Source organism: Myotis brandtii, unplaced genomic scaffold (genome assembly GCF_000412655.1).
Source record: "Myotis brandtii unplaced genomic scaffold, ASM41265v1 scaffold1137, whole genome shotgun sequence".
Classification (NCBI taxonomy): Eukaryota; Metazoa; Chordata; class Mammalia; order Chiroptera; family Vespertilionidae; genus Myotis; species Myotis brandtii.
This window is the reverse complement of record NW_005353916.1, coordinates 1,399,750-1,419,521: the sequence shown is the minus strand read 5'-3', so window position 1 is coordinate 1,419,521 and position 19,772 is coordinate 1,399,750. Positions and strand designations below refer to the sequence as shown.

The 19,772-nt window shown below is 37.7% G+C and overlaps 1 protein-coding gene across 5 annotated transcripts in view; it reads right to left on the bottom strand.

The window, feature by feature from the left end:
- The window catches only part of TRPS1 (trichorhinophalangeal syndrome I), a 238,770-nt gene that overhangs the window by 217,524 nt on the left and 1,474 nt on the right, over positions 1 to 19,772 (bottom strand). Inside the window, exons 1-3 of one of the 5 annotated variants that reach the window (XM_014547888.1) lie at positions 19,713 to 19,766; positions 18,801 to 18,927; positions 13,439 to 13,558 (exon numbers count right to left, since the gene is read on the bottom strand). The exons of 1 other annotated variant lie outside the window; for it this stretch is intronic. Coding sequence is in view for 1 of the 4 variants with exons in the window: in XM_014547903.1 (XP_014403389.1) it covers positions 19,713 to 19,722 (10 nt within the window). In the remaining 3 variants the exon portion in view is untranslated. Of the gene's footprint in view, positions 1 to 13,438; positions 13,559 to 18,800; positions 19,395 to 19,712 lie in introns of those variants that run through there. 3 more of the 5 variants (XM_005857819.2, XM_005857818.2, XM_014547903.1) reach the window with 3 other exon arrangements.

Below are 19,772 nucleotides of genomic sequence, written 5' to 3'. Positions count from 1 at the left end.
AACACCCCGACACACACAGCTCTGCCGTCTGCAGCTGCAAAGGCGGCCCGGCCGGCCAGCCAGCAGCCTTCTTGCAGGGCAACCAACTCCTCACTCCGAGGCTTCTGGGGAAGCAGTGAAAACGGAATGGAATCCTATTTCTGCTACTCATCTGCGGTTCTGATTTTTTATTTCTCCTTAAAAAAAAATCAAAGGAAACAACAAAAAAGCTATTTTACTCTTGGCTTTTAGTTCTGTGATGATACTAACCACCCAAACACGCTGGGTCTTTATAGCTTATTCATAAAATATAAATTCCTTTAAAAAAAATTAACCCAACAGAGACAAAAAGGCAGATGACAAAGGGTGTTGTTTCTCTTTTTTTCTTTTTGGTTGGTTGGCTGTTTTTTATGTCTGACCCAAACCAACCTTTCCAACATAAAAAGTTTGTGTTACACACAGAAGCCACACTTGTCAAGGCCCCGTTGGCCCAGGAGTTACCCAGGAGGGCAAACAATTTAAGAAACACAAAGTCCTGAGGATTAGAGGGGCAGTACCACATCTCCTTGTCATTCAACAACGTCCCCCTCCAGGAGTTTGCTGATCGCAGCCTTTTTGCTGTAACAGAGCCAAGAAGAGGCAGTTACTTAGACTAAATACGATTTTTTTTTTAACCAGGAGATTGCAGCCATCTCTATGGAAAAAACACAAGTTGAATGTGAATTATTACTATAGCCAGGTTTTAAAATGCCCCGTATATAAAGGTGATGGCTTTATCGCTGACGATGAAGAAAGGTAGATGAGGGCCAAAGGAGAAAGCCTGGACCATGCTGATATGAAAGCCGCCTCCTTTGGGAACCCCTGGTATACACAGCAACTCGAAACCCACTTGCCCCTGATGAGAAAGAAAGGAGAAGCGCTCACCAAGCCTTAGCACTCCAGCCAGACTGCCTGGGTTCAAATCCTGATTCTGTTGTCGCTACCTGCCGCAGCCCCAGGCAATGCATTAAAACTTCCCTGAGAAATGAGGATGACTGCGGTCTTGTTCAAGTGGAGAAAACAGACTTAGCAGAGTTGCTCCAAAAATGGGAGCCACGATCGCCATGTGAAGGTGGCCCCAAGTAGAGGGCTGGCCTCTTGAGCAGCAGGCAGCCTGTCCCCTGCCAGCCTGGTTCACCGGGGGCCTGAGGCCGCTCTCACTTCTACTTGGGGATCAGGGCTAGGTAGGCCTGGACCAAATCAGTGTGCTGTCGCTACATGCCGCTCCCTCATGTCTATGCAAACTGTGTCCAGCCTCTGGGCAAAGTTTGCATGCCCTCTGCTCCCTGGTGTTCACAAGTGAAAACACGACGAGCGACACATGCATAAATGTGCTCCTTCCCATCATTAAAGGGCACCTCGCAGCTTCAGGAGACAGGAAACTAGCCCCGTGCACATGCTGTCCAGCTGGGGAAGAGAGGCGTCTTCCACAGCGCCCGCTCCTCCTACAGTCTGATAAGGAACGTGTTCATGGAGCCCAAACATACATTTCCTTCCTCTATTTCTGCATTGAGCAGACATGAGAGCTGGAGAGTCATGTCGGGGATTATGAAACTGCAATGAAGAGATTGCTAAGCCACCAAGACGACCAGAACAGCAGGACTAAATTTCACTTACTCACTTTCAACCAGAAGTATGCACCCCTTCCTTCAGTTGTGGAAAAGTACAGAGGATTTAAAAAAAAAACAACAACCCTGCTGATTAACTAGACTGTTCTCGTCCATGAAACTCTGTCTACTGTCAATTAAATAGTTTGTAAAGTTCAGGCAGATATTACTTTTAAACATCCAACGGTCTCCTTGAAAGGATTTTTAAAGTTGGTGACAGACATAAGGTGAAACAGGAAAGTATGTTTATCAATGCAATTAGCTAAGGCTTCTAGAAAGCTTAGGAATGTTTTATTATTAAGGGAGAAATAGAAAAATGTGAGCCTTAGAAGGAATGAACTGTCATAGAAGTAAAGAAATTCATTAAATAAATCTTCTTTATTTATTCTTCATAGTTCTGTGTCCATACAGATTTGGAAATGCATAATAATCCTTCAGAGCTGTTTAAAATATTTAAGTGCTTAACTGATTCATATATTAAATAAAGGGACTTCCCAATTCTCAGATTAAGGGAATATTTTTAGTTAAAAAAAAAAAAACTACAGAGAGAAGACCAAGGATATGGTCTTTAAAAACAAAAACAAACGTCAAAATTGTTCCTTCACTTTTCAGATGAAATGAAAAGTGATTGCTAAAACATTCAAAGAAGTCTCAGGCATTCTTGTTCCAACGTGAGAAATGTCTCAGCAGCTATTATTCAGTTATCACTTTACTGACCATCTTGCAAGGAGCCCTGGGTATTAAATAGAGTGAAGGGGATGCCATAAGCCTGGGCATCCCAAAGCTGCATTACTTACAGTTCTGTGCTCAGCTCCTGACAAACCCTATTCATCAATATTCTTGTTCGAACTTCTGAAGGTCTAAACCAACCTTGTTCCCTCAGCGCCCAAGCATTGGATCGCTTACAGGTAACTTTCATTGGGAAGCCAATACATAAGCCACTGTCTCAAACATCACAACACATTTGGGCCGACAAATACCCAACACAAAGAAGTTAAAACTACGCATTTCCGACTCATGACCTCGGAGCCTAACATTGTCATCCTTCATGTTTTAAGGCTGTATCATTTATCACCTGGCATCTTTGATTACTTTGTAGAACCTCAGATGCGATATCGGTAAAGCACACCAAGGCACTATGGGTTTTCACTTTTCTATAGTTTGCAAATGTATTCGGGCCTCCCTCTGCCTCAGTTTCACTGACACTGTCACACTTGGTTCAGTGATATTAATCAATAAAAGACAGAATTTGAAAGCACCTTTCAAAATACACTGTGTTAAGTCACAGCCAGCAGTATTATACCTCAGGAAAAATACATCAGGGCAAATAGTCAACTTCAGATAACCCTTCTCATCTCTGAAACCTGACGATACAATTTCACATTTTCTCAGCACCTAAAAGTCTTAGACGCTTCTGGACAAAGCATTCTTCCCCCATGTGCCAATTTAATGCAATGCTTTTGAGAAACCACCATATCCAAGGCATTGTAAAGAGAACAAAATTGAGTTGAGTATGTTCTTCCTCTCCTCAAACTGACAAGGGGAGACCAAGGCAGGGGGTGTTTAAAATTAAAGGAAATGGAAAGGCTTTCAAAAGAAGAAATACATGGCCTGCCCAGGTGGCTCAGTTGGTTGAAGCATCATCCCATGCACCAAAAGGTTGAGCGCTCAATTTCTGGTCAGGGCACATACCTAGGTTGTGGGTGCTGGTTGGGGCGTATAGGAGAGGCAACCAACCGATAGATGTTTTCTTCTCTCCCCCAACCCCCTTCCTTTCTCTCTAAAATCAATAAACATATCCTCAGGTGAGGATAAAAAAAGAAGAAATATGAAAGCCAACATCTGAGGAATAGATAGAATTGCTATAGTTAAGGTTAGATAAAAGGTATTTCCTAAAGGAAAAAACATGAACACAGGATGGTTTGGGAATATTCTGGGACTAAGTAACACTTTGAGGATAGAACACATGGTGTGGTACAGACGGAACTGATCAATTGGGAGCAGAGCTAATGATGATAAACAAACTTATAAAAAAACTAGAGGCCCGGTGCTTGAAACTCATGCACTGGGCGAGGGGAGGGGGTGTCCCTCAGCCCAACCTGCACCCTCTCACAGTCCAGGAGCCCTCAGGGGATGTCCAACTGCTGGCTTAGGCCCGCTCCCCGTCCACCAGGCTCCTGGATATGCAGTGCTCCCCCTGTGGGAGCACACTGACCACCAGGGGGCAGCTCCTGCATTGAGCATCTGCCCCCTGGTGATCAGTGAGCATCATAGCGACCGGTCATTCCACCGTTCAGTTGATTTGCATATTAGCCTTTTATTATATAGGATACCTATGGCATTTGAAGACCACTGACATTGGAACTCAGAATCCAAGTTAGGTTTAGAGGTGAATGTGCTGGGTTTCTTTCATTCAGATCCAAAACTAAAAGCATATAATCCTCAATGAAAAGTGTAGAGATGAAGAGGAAAGTCAAGGGCAGATCAGAACACGTATGGCAGGAACCCAGTGCACCAGAAGCCCAGCCAGGAGAGATACCCAAGAAAATGGCTGGCAGCATCCAATACATTTAAGAAATGCAGTCAGATGGAAAGACAATTGGGCTTGGCTACCATGAGGCCTCTGGTATCCTCAATACAGCAGTGTCAATAAATGGAGGAGCCTTGGCAAGCATCCACGTCGCTGAAAAATGAAGATGTACATGAAAAGAAACCCAGATTCCAGCTTTCAATATTTTCCCCACTCTGGGTTTATTTTTATTTCTGAGTAGGTTTATCTTTTATCTGAAGAAAAAAATAGACCACATTCCATATCTGGCTTAGGAACATTCTAATTAATAAATCTCAAAGAGCAACATTTTGACTTTGTGCCATGCCAAGTACAAGATGAAATCCATCTGGAAATAAATAAAAAGTAGCCTTTTGTTTTGTTTTACCTTGTATTTTTCTAAACTGTCAAAGGAGATATATTCAATATTTTTCAATTGTTACCTAAAATCATTCCAGTGCTTAAACCCGAATCTATCAATCAGCTTCAGTAGCCATCTATTAGCGACAGAATCACAATTGTATTTTTCCTAGATTCCAATAATGCTCCATAAGTAACTACAATTGGATGATAATCCAAATGGGCAGAAGATAAATGCCATTTAACTACCTTCTATAAAACATCCAGGATAGTCTTTGCTCACAAACATGTGCCATGAGAACAAGCATAAAACGAGATATAAAATATAAAAAAGAATATGTGAGAAGAGGTTTACCACGAGTAAGGGAATATATTAGCAGAGTTGTGATTAAGGGGGAGCAAAAGAAAATTAAATGCACACTAATGTATCACGAAAGCAAGTCCCTTAATAAATGGCAGGAAAAAATAAAATACAAAAATATCTTATTTCAAACTTTTCTGGATTTGACCTGCAAGTCAACAACAACAACAAAAAGTATATTCTGATCAACCAAGACCAGAGTGAGAGCCACTTTAAACTTATTTTGGTCTTCAATGCCAAAAGTACATGGTTAGGTTCCAATCTCCTAAATTAAAAGAAGAAAAAGAAAATGTCTGTATATTGGGGGAGACACCAATAATTTATTTAGGAAAATAAATTCTAAATAAATTAAGAAAAATTAGGGCAAATTAGACATTCATAGCATCTCCTATGGTTCTATCAGGTTTACATTGGGTATTAAATTATAATCACAGTCAGGGTTTAAAAAAATCAACTATATAAAGAGATAAAAGCCAGAGGAAGAGCTGGAAATAATTCCTAGATAGTTATGTAATAAGAATAATGGGAGGTTTTAGCCTTTCTCTGTACAATATGCTTACTACACACAGAAAGAGATTTTATGTGAGATGACCAGCATAATAGTTAAAATGGTCCCTTAACCTATGTTAGAAGAATTGCTTTTAAATGTTAATAATCACCCCATTACTCTCTGATTTCATTGATTATTTCTAACTGACTGAATATGATTATTTTCCCCAAGCAAACTGTTTCATTTTGAAGGAATAACTACTCACAGCCACTTGTAACAGGTTTTCACCTAAAGCAACATTAATAAAACAACACAACCAAATTAAAAACAAGCCTGTCCTCCGGATCACATACAAACAGTGGAAAACCCAGACACATAAAAGGCCACCTTGCAACTCAACATGGAGTGGGTTCATATCAAACCCTGGACCAAACCAGCCCATTTCTAAGGCCTGACACATCTCCTCCAAAGCTACTTCTGGGGCTGACTTGAAAGAGTGTGGAAAGTGTCTTGGTCCAACATCTTTCTGCGTGGAATCTACCACGATTCTTTAAAGCAAAAAGGAAATGACAGTAGCATCCAGGGTTGTAAACTGTAAATTTCACTGATGGGGGGGTTGCCTTAACCCTTTACATTATACAATATAACCATCAGCACTGGAAAAATGAAGAGAGAAAAAACAAACACAAGAAATAAGTAAAATACCTCAGATATCTAAGAAGAAAATTTTTTCCTGTTTTTCCAATACAACAAAGTAAATGATTTAAATGAGCTTAACTATAACCAATAAAGAAACATTAACTGCATCCATCATGTATAGCGAGGTCACAGATAAAATATGGAACGTTACAGAAATTCTAAAAAAAAAAGGCATTAAATTTATATTTTAAAATTTTTCACTACATTTAGGCTGAAATGTATCACTCAAAAGACAGGATTACGAAAAAAGGCATTTAAAATAAATGAGGTTCCTTTTTTATTCTCTGTTAATTTGTTTTTATAAATGCTGAGTTTATGTAAAATGCCACAAATAATTTTTCAACCACATTTTAATAATTGCACATTCAGGCCTAATCTCACAGATGCTGTCTATAGTTTTCAAACAACTAAGGGACTTATGGCTGTTATAAATAAAAAGAAGTCCAGTTTCTTGGAAGATAAAAAATCCTTAATTCAAATGGACCACTTTTTTAATTGGTCTCAAAATAGATAAATGTTAGAGGTAGTTTAAGCTAAGGGGAGAAGACCAATGCAAACTAACTTCTTATTAATAACAATTTTATAAACAATTCTTCAGTACCAACTGGATATTCCAAAGAAGGTTCTATCACTCAAGTGTTTGAAAGAAACAGTAAGCCTAGATTTTCTGCAGTAACTTTTAACCTTCCAGGGTAATGTCTAAACATTTGATTCCCCTTTCTTCATAAGGTAATGATAGAGAAATATTACGAATATACCAACTGCTTTACTATACGATCAACTCCCTGCTCATACTATATTCTAATTCTATTCTCATATCTATCTACAAAAGGAAAAAGGAAAATTAATGAATTGCAAACGTTAGGCAGATTTCCTCAACAAACATCAAAGCTGTCTAGTGTTTTATGTACAAATGAGGATGGTGACCAGACACAGGTTCAAGTTCAGTCCTTGATCTAAGTAGCTATATGATCACGGGAAATTCCCTTAATCTTCAGTTTTCTCCTTTGTAAAACAAGATGATTCCGCTAGAATGGATAGTAGTTCATGTCCCTTCTATCATTCAAAAGAAAGCATGATCCTTATGGTCGCTCTGAATTACACCCGAATTAAAGAGACACAAAACCTAAACTTGAACAGCAGATTTTCAACAGACCATTCAAGGCAAGTTCGGCCACCGAGAAAAGAAGTGTTTTATTGGCCAGGATCTATGTTTCCACAACAACCAAAATATATATATATATGTATTTAAAAGATTCAAAAGTCTAGATCCATTATTCCCTCATGTATGTGGGAAGCAGGGCATTATATGTTCACACACATATGATGAACTATATGCCCATCAGCAAAGCAGATGGGGGCCAGGTTTCAGAGCACAGGCACAGAACTAAGAACATGCTCTCAAACTCTCAATCTGAGCTCAAATAGGTGATTAAATTTTTATTCGTTTATTTCCTTTGTCCACGGTTTTATTGACGTAACTTAATGAAATAAAGAACACATATTATTGGGCTCAGAAAGTTTGCTCATATTTTCACATGATCATCTTTTGTCAAATTATTTCTACAACGCTGTTTATGCAAATAAACCCTACATTACGAAAAGAAGAAACAATCTGGGGAATTTTTTTATTCGTTATCTGTATCTAGAAGCTTTGAATTAAATCTATAAACATTGTCCCAGCTCTTCCATTAGATTCCAAATAGGTAAATTTTTTAAAATTATCCTTTCGAAATAGCACATTTAACGTGATTTGAAATCACCACATTAGCCTAATTGTGCAACGTGGTTTTGATTACACTGGACCCAGCTTTTGGCATCCTGACATCATAAGGACCAAAGGAGGGCGTGTTTGGTTGAAATGTCCACATTTCTACCAGTGGAGACACCAAAATACTGTTAAATACACTCCACAAGGAGTGCGAACTAGACGTTCTCTCGAGTCAATTCCACCTTCAGTGAATAGCGTGGGTGATGTGTTAGGGATACTAAGCTTGCAATTTTGTATCTATTTCTCTAGGGCCCGATGCATTTATTCCTAACAAAAATGTTTGTAAACAGGCTTTAAGACGAGTGTGCAGAGCTGCTGCTTCTTCATAGTAGCAGCCTTATTTGTTTTACACATACTATAATTTAAGGATGCCAATCATTTTAAGCAGTCGTTTGCACAAAATAAAATACAGGCAAAAGCAGAGAAAATCTTTAGACTAAAAACACCTTTACACTCAGACATGTCAGATTAAAGTCTTCAGTGTATATACAGATTTACTTTTAACCCTGTGCATTCACGGTGTTTGATATTTTCCTATTACTTTTGGAAAATTCCACAGGAATACCCTAATTGATGTCAAAGGTGGTTACAACATTTTTTTTCTTTTTCCTTCAATTGCATTTTGAGATACAAACTGCCTAAGACGCAAATGAGAAATAACTAGATGTCATGCTATTTTACACCATTCAGAATTTTTGCAATTACCTAAAAGAATAAATATATGATTTTCAAACACCAATTTTTGAAGTAAAAATAAAAGTATGCAATTAACATAAAAAAGGATTTCTCCGTAGTGAATCCTTAGAAATGACCAAAATATCTTATCATAGGAAGCTATGGAAAGAGAAATGAAATCACTGACCTCTCAATTTGATAGTTCAAATGAGTTTCTAAAAAGATAACGCAAAAGAAAAAATGCAAAATTAATTTGCATCCTATGGAAAATAACAAGGATTCTGTAATAAGAAAACCCTAAAAAGATGAAGTTTTTCTTCTCCTTTCTGAAAAGCTTAAAAAAAAACAAAACTAAATTATTTCAAAATCAATGGACTTCAAGCAATCCAAGAGAATTTGGAAAACATTTCTCTAAAAACCAATCCAGAATGCAGGATGTCAATTTGGAAATAATGGAAGCATATTTCGTTTTCAAATTTGAAAACTTTTAAAGACAAAAATTCAAGTTAACATCCCAGTGATTAACTCAGGGACTGTTTAGCCAAGAACAACCTTCGGCACTTAAAACATAAAACTGTCAGTTTCCTCTGCTTGGAGACAAAACACACAAAACGCAAACATTCACTGCTATATTTTCCTAGATGTGAAAGACAGAACTAACTTTTCTAAAAGGTGATTGCTCTGAATATTTCTCCCCCAAATCAGCTACAAATTCCAAACCTCAGAATCATCCTTAGCAGATGGCTACTACTCTAGTACATTACTCCCTAAATCGTGGTGGAAATATATACAAGCACTTATTGAACTTTGCTAGGGCTCAACGTACAAATATGTTAAGCTGCCAGTGCTTGATGTTATTGGATATAAGCTACCATAAACAATAAAACTCTTTACTAAAGACCCCTAAGGGCTGATAACAGGATAGTTGGCATTCTATTTCTTGCAAATCTAAATAAAGCATACTGACGGTGAGACTAATGTAAGTGCTCTCTTCCCTGAACCAAGACACATGCATTTCAAGCATCATCCGTGATCAACTTGTCAGATACATATTTATAAACTTGGACTACAGAGTTCGGTAGCAGCACTGAGTAACTAAAATTGTCTTAATCTTTTTGCCAGAAATCTGTCAGTTGGTGCTTACAATTGTTTCAAAATTATACCACAACTTTCTTTAATTTCATTCAATGCATTTCCTCAGACAAATAGGATGGTAAAGGCCTGCTCGCAACAAATCAATAAGTGAAATTATTTTACAGTGTATGCCTTTCCTCTTCTTATACTGCCCCCAAAATAAATATTATAAAGAAATGTAGGCAAAAACCCCCACAGCTAGGACTTTTTTCCACTAAAAGAAGAAATACTTATTTCTCCAAAAACTGAAGTATTAGATTCCCAAAGTGAAAAAAAAAAGAAGGAAAGAAAAAAAAATGGTCATAAAGCATGGCAGAATAATCCAAAGGAAGCATGCTTGGGCTCGGCATTATTTCCCTTAGCATCCTGAAATGAACGACATCACGCTGCCCGTGATCTCTGCTTACTCTGAAAACCAGCCAGAGGCTTTTCAAAAAGGGAAAATTCGAGTTGTGCTTTCAAATGCCAAATTAACTTACGGGACTTCCACTCCTGAAGGGAAACAGCAAAGGAGCGCACCAGAAGCTAGAGAATGCTTTCTGTCACACAAAGCCGGAACTGATGAGTGTGACCCCAATGGGGTTTATCTAAAAGCCCCACGTACCTCAGGCAAAGAGGTCAAAAGTTTCCTATGTCAAAAATATACAAATAAATGAAGCTAGATATAGCAATAGTTCCTTACGTTATCATGGAGTGTACAGTATTCAAGTCCCCCTTTTCTTCAGCTCTCTCTCTTTTTATATAGGAACCCCAAATGGGAAAAACAAAGAGGATGAAAACCTGTTTACACTCATACCTAACCTCCTAGTCTCCATTTGTCATCGTTATTGGTCTCATCTTTAAATTTCTATTATCATCACTGATATATCGAAGTATTCAAGAAGTGTCCATAGCATGTAGACATCATTAAACGTGAACAATGATATGCTGAACTATTCTTGGAGGAAAAAGTTACAGGGCAGGTGTGTACAAAAGTGTAACACCAAAGAGTTAAATGTTTGACAAAGTGAACGTGCAAGATCATGAACACATATTTGCACGTAAAATGTGTACATTATGAATCTTAGTATTGGCCTAAAATTTTACGAGTGGCAGCTTTCTTACTGGAAGCTTATCAAATACAAAGAAAAAGTAAAAAGTAAGTCACAAGGGCACTCTTCCAAAAACATAAATTGTCTTAAGAACGGGACATTTAAAGGTAAAATAAACAGTGATGAGATAGAGAGTAAAATAAACTGTTCATTGTAATTTAGGTTTAGATGATAGTGACTTTTTTTTTACAGTAATTGACCACATTTGATATCCAATGAATGTAATGCAAATTCACTCTAAAAATAAAGGAGAAACATCTTTTACTCTTTGCGTATACATTTACAGAAAATATTGTTTCATGCTACTTATTACTTGGATATGTAATTGCGTTGGCCACTTGTACCTAAGTTGTTTTCTAAAACTTATCTAAGTTTGCATAATTGAGGAGCAACACTTGCAATCATTTTTAAAAAGAGTAACTTAAAGACAGTATTAAACATAATCATTTCTGTTTTTTCAATTTATAATTTAAATTGATTTATTAACACAAAAATTCAGCCACCAAATACAGAAACACATGATTTTAAAAGATCTCAAAGGTATATCTAAAAATAATAAAGAATTACTCATCATTTAACAATTACACTAATATTTGAGGAAATTTAATAACATGGGCCTTGATTCCAATTAATATATATGATCATTCTTAACTTCCATCAGTTGAATGGCATTTTAAAAGTTAAAGTGAGCTAGATTCTCTTTCAAAAATATTTAATGGCATCAAAAAGTAAAGCAGAACCAAATATCAAACTCTCTTTTAGGAACTTGCATATAGTTGGGATTACTTCATAGTATTGAGAGTAAAACAGGCTGTTGTATTTATTTCTACATTTTTCAGAGCTAAGGATGCTGTGTGGATAATGACATCACAGAGAAGTCACAAGTAGAAGTTGGTTTTTAATGTGTTTTGCCAAGCTTGCTGTCATTTCAGAACCAAAATTATAATTAAATTAACCTCTAAATCAGTGTTGGGATGCATTAAGTAATTAAAGACTAAAGTCATTTCAAAAAATAGGTAATATGTTAAAATTCCATTCAGTGCCTGTAATGCAGAAACATTCTATATGAGTGAGACTTCAGATACGTGCACGTTCATGTACACACTAAATTAATATGAAGCCACAAATTCATATGCTGCACTTGTGCATAGCTCAGAGAAAAATAAAGCTAAAACTAGATTAGTAATGCTTGATGCCTTTGCACATGAAGTGTATCATGTAATAGAGAAATTTAGATTCCACAAACAAATTTCTACCGCATATATTCACACTACCGGTATTTATAGATGTATCTGATCTCAGACATAATAGATACTTCTATAAGGAGAAATCAAAATAGTGATTCACAAGAATTCACTGAAAGCTATATTGTAGAATCTAATCAAGAAGCACATTATAATATAAATGTTTTGATTTGTAAGTTTCATAAATTCTGTTCAGATATAACAAATAAAAAAGCTCTAAAGCAAAATCTCTTTTATCTCTTCTTTTTTCAACAGCTAAAATATATTTATTGTCTAAATAGCAATTGTGTTGTATCTATCATCCTACACTGGGTCCATTCCTGCTTATTATAATACTCAATTTAATAAAATAATGTTAATGCTTTTTTAAGACTTGAGACATATACATTCGATAATATAAATATGCTTATTATTCTTTACAATACTATGCTACTCACTACCATGAATGCAAAGTAATTAACAGATGAAACAATTATAAATGCAAATAAATGAACCATGCTCCCTTCACATAAAGGAAAAAAGAAACAAAATAAATTATGGACACTTGAATATTTCCTTTTAACACTACTATAGAAGGCTTAAAGAGCTGACAATGAGTCATTTGTTTATTCAAGTCTTAAATAAATTGAACATATAAGTTAACTTCTGACTTACTTAAAAGTATTTGGAACATTTTCCAGAGCCTATTTTGACTGTGTCAATTACCTAGATACCAAAGTTGTATTGTGTTGCCTGATGATAAAATAGGACATACAGCAACCCTCAAAACCAGTATTACAAGCCTGGCAAACAGCATCACAATTGGGTGACGCACAGAATCCATCACCCTAGGGGAAAATGGTATGGTCATAGTATGGAGTCTTTACATGTTCTATATTATTTCTACATAACGTTTTGAGATGACAGAATTGTAAACTGTAAAGTGCTGTCCCATAAAAGGATATATTCAGAAACAGCACCATCACTTAACTGCTACTCTCGACAAAAATGGGACTTTGGAAACATTATCTTAAAATATGCTGAATGGTAGCATTTTGATTTATAGTTTTCTGTCATTTCTTAAATTTCTTAGTAAATTCGGAGGTGATATTAGAATTGTGATAGTAATGGCTTCATTACTGTTAAACTCCATACTCATTTCAAACTTCTAGAATTTATAAAGTAGGTCATCTATCTCCTTAAAAGATTCATGTTTAAAGAGCAGAGTGAATGGCTCAGCATATTAAGACTCCACCATCAAGGTGTTCCTTCATATTATCAGTCCATATACATTACATGCATAACACACACATACAATAGCATGCACACAGAGCAGCAATAATTTAAACACAGAATAGCTATTGTGAATACTTCAAGCACTTGCAGGCATTCACACTGCTAGATTTCCTCTCATATTGTAGATATCCTACCGCCCCAAAATTGCACAAATCAAAATGTTACCTTTGTTCAAACAATACTGCAGTTCATTCTATAACAGAAAGTGTCATCCTCAATGGCTCAGGATCCAAGATAGTGGTGGATTCTTGGAGCAGAAGTGGTGCCGAGTGGTTTGAGGCAAAACTGAAACATATTGTTTAAGTAAACCTTAAGGGGAGGGGATCATATGCGCAATTGATGGATTTTTTTTATATCATCTTCCACAAAGCCTCTCCAACCCCTCCCCGCCTCTGAACAGTAAACAGACTGCTGATATTAAAGGATGGCAGCTCAGAACACCTCCTCCTCCCTTTTTTTTTTCCTTCTTGCTAAACTTTATTACTGTCCCCTCAGTTTTGAATAAGCCAACACTCATTAAATAAAAATGTATTAACAGAGAACCCCATAACTTCAAATTTAGGATTGAAAACTTGGGGGGAAAAATAAAATAAAGCAAGACTTACTTGAAGACACTCTGATGCAAACAACTTAAGCTTAAGTTTCTAAAGATTTTCCTGACAACTCCTTAAGGAAAGAAGTAATTAGCAAAGAAAGAATGCCTCTGATTTGAACTCAAGTCTACAGTCCTCACAAGAAAACCTGAGAAACACATAAAGGTAAATCAAAACTGTCAGATTTCTACGAGAGAACACCTCAACTTCCCTAAATATGTGGAGTGGTTTTTATGACCATTATAAATGTCTTAAAAGGCATTTTAAGGTATCAATGTGATGCCTAATTTTCAGTATGTGTTATTTCTAAAATACGCGGTTTGAAAAAAAAAAAATCTCAGAACAAATTTGGGGTTAAAAGCCAAGTCCCAGACAAGTAACCATAAGATTTCAACCTTAGGAACAATTCACATCAGTAATGTTGCTCAGTCCTGGCCCATCAAGTGGGGCGAGGGCCCCATCTCTGGGTGGAGTGTCTTTCCCCAAGGAAGGAAACACTGGCACAAATCTCTCTGCCCTCCTGCAAGACTGTCCCACTTGCCAGCTTCTGAAGTTGCCCTGATGTCAATCAACATCACCAAGATGTCTCCTAACTGGAGAAAGTTCTGTTCGCCTGCGCAAGATCAGGAAGAGAGAAGATGACGATGGGGAAAAAACGGAAACTTAAAAACACTGTGTATTTAATAGGGTTAAAGAATGATCAACTATAATTGGGAGAGAGGAAAAAAAAAACCGCCAGCAGAAACAAACTGACCCTTAAAATGAACGCTTTCCCTCTCAAAATATATTTTGGTAAAGTTTCATCTATTTTCCTTCCTCTGCACATAAAAATGATTAATGCCACAATTAAAACTCCACAGTTCAGGCTCTTGCTAACAGGTGTAGCGTTCTTTATATAAACATATTCATTGACCTGTCGCCATTGATAATCTTAATTAATTCATCTCGGTTGAAACAAAAACAAATGTTCTTTTTCAAATAAAAAAGAAATAACGCAACACAAATACCCACTTCTCCCCAAAACCCCAAAACTGTTTAAGTTACGGTAACCTGAAATGCACCAGCCATCACAGAGAGCGATTGGAGAAATCCGGCAGTGTTCAGCAGGAAAGATTTTTAATAACAGATTGAAAAACAAGAATAAAAATAACTACATCAACAGAGCCTTTCTTCCTCAGGCCACAAGCCCGTTCTTACTTGAACTTTTTTTTTTTTAAATGGCATTTTGGCCACTAAAACCAATCCAGAACATTATTAAAAGTTAAAAGCTACCAATTACTTCTGTCTGTTCTTTTAAAGCAAAGTTTGGCATTACGTCAGTTGGTTTAAAGAAAACAAGAAAGAGAGAAAGAGTAGGAGAGAAAGTTTCCTGCTTGTATAAACTAAACCACCAGGGAAGGTGTCTAGCCACTTGTAAAGTATTTACTGCAGGTTTTTAAAGAGCTAGAAAATATTTAAAAATTAAAAGTTTTCTCTTATTTTTAATGAAACATACTTAGGAACGAAAAAGCGTAGCCTTTATGTCTTCTTTGAAGCGTCTGGATGTTATGGGTATTTCAATCATAGCTCTCAATCATAAAATGATTTCCAATGATGCTTCAAATTGGAAATACATAGATAATTTCATCTTTGTTTTGCTACTTGTATTTGTGCTCTTGAGGGGAAAAAAGTGGGATGACAAAAAGTAGGCATTGCTAAGTGACCAGATTTCTTCATCTAACTCTTAACAATTTAAATTATTTTTTTATCACAGATTCTTCTTCAAATTCAGTGAGGTTTCCTTAACTCTACAAGTTCTCTTTCTAACTTAAATCAAGTTCTACATTATTATATCCATCAGAGAACCAAACCAAAGACCAACAAACTCCATTTCCAGGGATCAGAGAACCACGGGGTGATAGGACGAGCCTAAAGATGACCATAGGATCAACACTGAAGACATTGCCAGGGCCCTATATAATTAATCAAATATCCTACACAAATAAACAAACGGCTTAAGACCCACTTCTACTCCAGGACAAATTTTTTAAAGTGGCTATTCCCTCAGCAGCCCTGGTTGCTACTGAACAGTAGTATAAAACAACACTTGGCATTTTAGCATATTTACTTTAACCCACTGGTTTAAGTTTTTTAGGAGATACATAATTTTGATAACTACCAAAACTCTGCTCAATTTTTTTCAACGTAAATGATTACAAAGTGCATTAGACCCCTCTCTACGTAAGAATTACAAGTACCCTTCGAAAAGCAGATTAAATTTGTACTTGGCAAAGGCTAGAAGAGTTCCTTCATATTTTATCTAAGGGGGACCCTACAATTCCATAAATCATTATGATTATAGAAACAAAAAAATCCACTTCTTTCTGTAGGATATTAAAAGAGGAATGTAGCTATCAGAAGGTAAAAGCAAGTCTAGATATGCTGCCATTAATTTCTCCAAATTTCAATAAGAAATAAATACGAGAAAGGAGTAAACAAGACTCTGAATAAGTTATCGATGGCATTAGTAGTTATAACCAGCAAAAGGGAGAGAGAAAGAAACCTCAGTTACCTGAACGCTTCACCGAGGATGAACAACAGAAAGCAAGTCCATAAAACTCGGCTGCTTTTATCAAATTGATTGTAACTTGTGAGCTGCACTATTTGGGACAGAACCGTCTGAGTTTATAGTTTTCTTTGCCTGCCAAAAACAGATGCAGACTACCACACTCGCTGTCCTGCGGAAACTAAATTAAGCAAAGGCAAATACCAAGTGGAAAGTTGTCAGTCTGTTGAATGAATGGCTTCATTTTACACACCAGAGAATATCTTAATAAGAATATGTCTTAATGTGCACGTCATTTTATTTTAAGTGCATCACTTATTTCAAAAATAATGATTTTCCCTTGAAACTGACGATAAACACCTGTGCATAACTTTTTAAAAAGTCTATTTTGTTTTACACACAATAGCATAGTATTGTTATAGTATTGTTGGCTATTAGAGGGATAGTAAAGTAACAAAAAATAAATTTTATATATTTGTATTGTGGAAAACATTTAAAGGCCAGTTACCAATATTTGTGCTCATTTTAAATTCAAAATAAAGCTCTAGCTCAAAAACAATTTGCTACAAGTTCTTTTAAAACTTTCAGTAATGTTTATTTACTTCAACAAAGAAGGTAAGACAGCAGTTTATTAAAACTTAACACCTTTTGGCATTCTTCATAGAAATATGGAGATCAATAAATACAAATTGTGGTATTTCTCTTTCTGCCTCTCTCTCTCTCTCTCTCTCTCTCACACACACACACACACACATAATAAAAATAATAATAATGATAATATAATAGAAACATCATTGAGATACTAGGATCTTAAAAGCAGCTTTCCCACAGCTGCATTCATTTCCCTGTTTTGAAGGTTTTCCTGATGAATGAAGATTTCCTTATGTGTATGTGAGAGACCTACACTGCGGAAATCAGAGTCAACTCAGAAGCAATATGACTTAAAAGAAAAGTAAAAATAATACTGAAAATATGGTAGGGGCATATGGACCACACTTAAGATTAGCACACTGATAGAGAGTCTAGCCTATTTTTAAGCAAAATTTTTATAAAATCACTTAAAATATTATCGCCAAAATGCTGAGGTCTAAAATCAACTCAGACTTCTCAGCTCCTAGGACGCTTTTCTCTTTACAGTTAACGTTACCTTGAAGACACAAAGGGCATCATCAAAATAGCAGCGTCTAGAATCCAAAGGGGTGACAAACTTTTTTGTAAAGACCTTGTTATGTTCCACTATTTACTTGGAGAGTCTCAGATTCAGTGATTATTATGTGCGGTAAAGTATTCTACACACGTATATCCTAACATACAACAGATATATCGGTGAGCCGCACACATCAGCTCACGGGTGGGAAAGAATACTTTTCCAACAGAGTACTACTGAAGCTTCGAGAAGCCTCACCTTTAGAGAAATCAAATCAGAATGTTGGCAATTCAATTATAGTTCCCCTCAGACGCTTCCTTTTCACATTATTAATATCCAGAAATAATCGTCAAACGTCAGCACATTAGTGGCCCTGTATATTACATTGAACCTAGACACGTTTCATCCCAGGGCATAACCTTAAAGGAAAGTTTAACCATCTGAGGAGGGGGAAGCTCTAAGAACGACATTTTTGACTTGTTAAGATTAAGCATGCCATTAATAAACTTTCACTTAAAGGTAAAAAAAAAAAAAATCCTCAAAACGTTGGTATCATTTCCAGACTGTCCCGTCAGCATCACAACTTACAGGAAATGCTTCATCTTCCCATACAAACCCTGTATTTATTCACAACCCTGGCATACTTGGGGGAAGAAAAAAAAAAAGCCCACACCATTTCAGAGCTGGTTGGCTTTTTTACACTAACTGGTGGAATATCTGAGAAAGTGTTCTCAGCAAATGAGCAGCCTGTAAGAAACTTGACAAGAGGGAGTGCAGAAACTTTCATTCTCATTTTGTCCACGTCAAGAACTGGCTGCGGCGCATTACTTTCCTTCGCTGCCCCTTGCATTTTTAACTCTGGCAGCCTTTACGAAATGATCAACTTTTCCTAAAACCAGCAGCAAAGTGGTAACACGATGCCAGCAAGATCCATAGGTTTGCACTGAAAGAGCTGAAGGACTTTGAAGACTGGCTGGAAGATTCCTATTTTATTTTATTTTTTTGCTGTGAGCAATCCCATGTGAGCCAACAACTAGGCCTAGAGGGATCGCTTCTGTGTAATTTTTGTCTCGGGCCCTATCTGGGTTTTCCCTTTGCACTGAGTCTCCCTCCCAGACCCTTTCCTGTTCACCTGGTGCGTTTACAAAAGTTCAATGACTCCACAGAAGTGCAATGAATCAGGAATCGGCCTAACTTCTCTGCGATTTCACTTCTCCCGCTAAAGCTTCTCACTTCACTTACCTCCCTGAAAAGTCTCGCCGTGATTGTCCAAAATAGGGCAAGGATGAATATCCTATCATACTTTGGGTTCATCATTAAAGATCCATCGCTCTGACTCAAAAACTTGCCTAGTTATCAATTATGAGGCCTAAAAAGACAGGAGGAAGTAAAGCAAGACCTGAAATTTAATAAGCCCAAGGTTCTCCCCCGCTGAAACCCACCAGTCCTTCTCGCCCTCTAACTTAAATCGCTTTAGAGTCTTCGGGCCATAAAACTGCGACTGACTTCCCAGGGGCTGGGGGGAAACACCACCATCTCACACAGGTACTAACAAAACAAAACCAAAAAAAAAAAAAAAAAAGCTTCCCCAAGCCACAAAAACAGCTCTGCACTTCAAACAACTCCCACCTCCGCCTCACCCTCAAATTATTCACGGGGTCCTGCAATCCCTGGAGTTTTGGGGGGAGGGGGGCGGTGGTGTTTGCCTTGGCCTTTGCACGGTGCGTTCCTCTAGAACCCAAACAGGAACTAGACAGGAGGCGCAGCGCCCGTCCGCCGGGCTGTCCCACCGCTGTCAGGCGTGTAATCACCGGCCAGTGTCCGCTGACCCGAGACACATGGCGCATCATCCGCACCCGCAGAGGAAGTCTGCCCCTGCCTCGGCCCCGACGGAAGCGCCCGGGCTGCAAGGCCCTGCCACATGGCACCGCGGGGCACCGACCCCTCGGCCGAGCCGCCCTGAGCCGCGCACAGGCGGGTGCATCAGGGGATGCGACCAGCCTCCTCCTCCAGCCCAGCTGGGCCTGGAAGGGAAAAAAGTTTGGAGCCTGGCTTTGCAAACTCTTCCCCAGCCAACGCCAGTCCGGTGCTGTTTTCCTACTCTGGGGACCGCACGAAGGCCCCTCCCGACCCTCCCAAGTTCGCCCAACTTACTACTCTGCATGCTGGTGCCTAGTGTGCTCCCCGCTTGTCAGGAGCCCCCAGAAAACATGC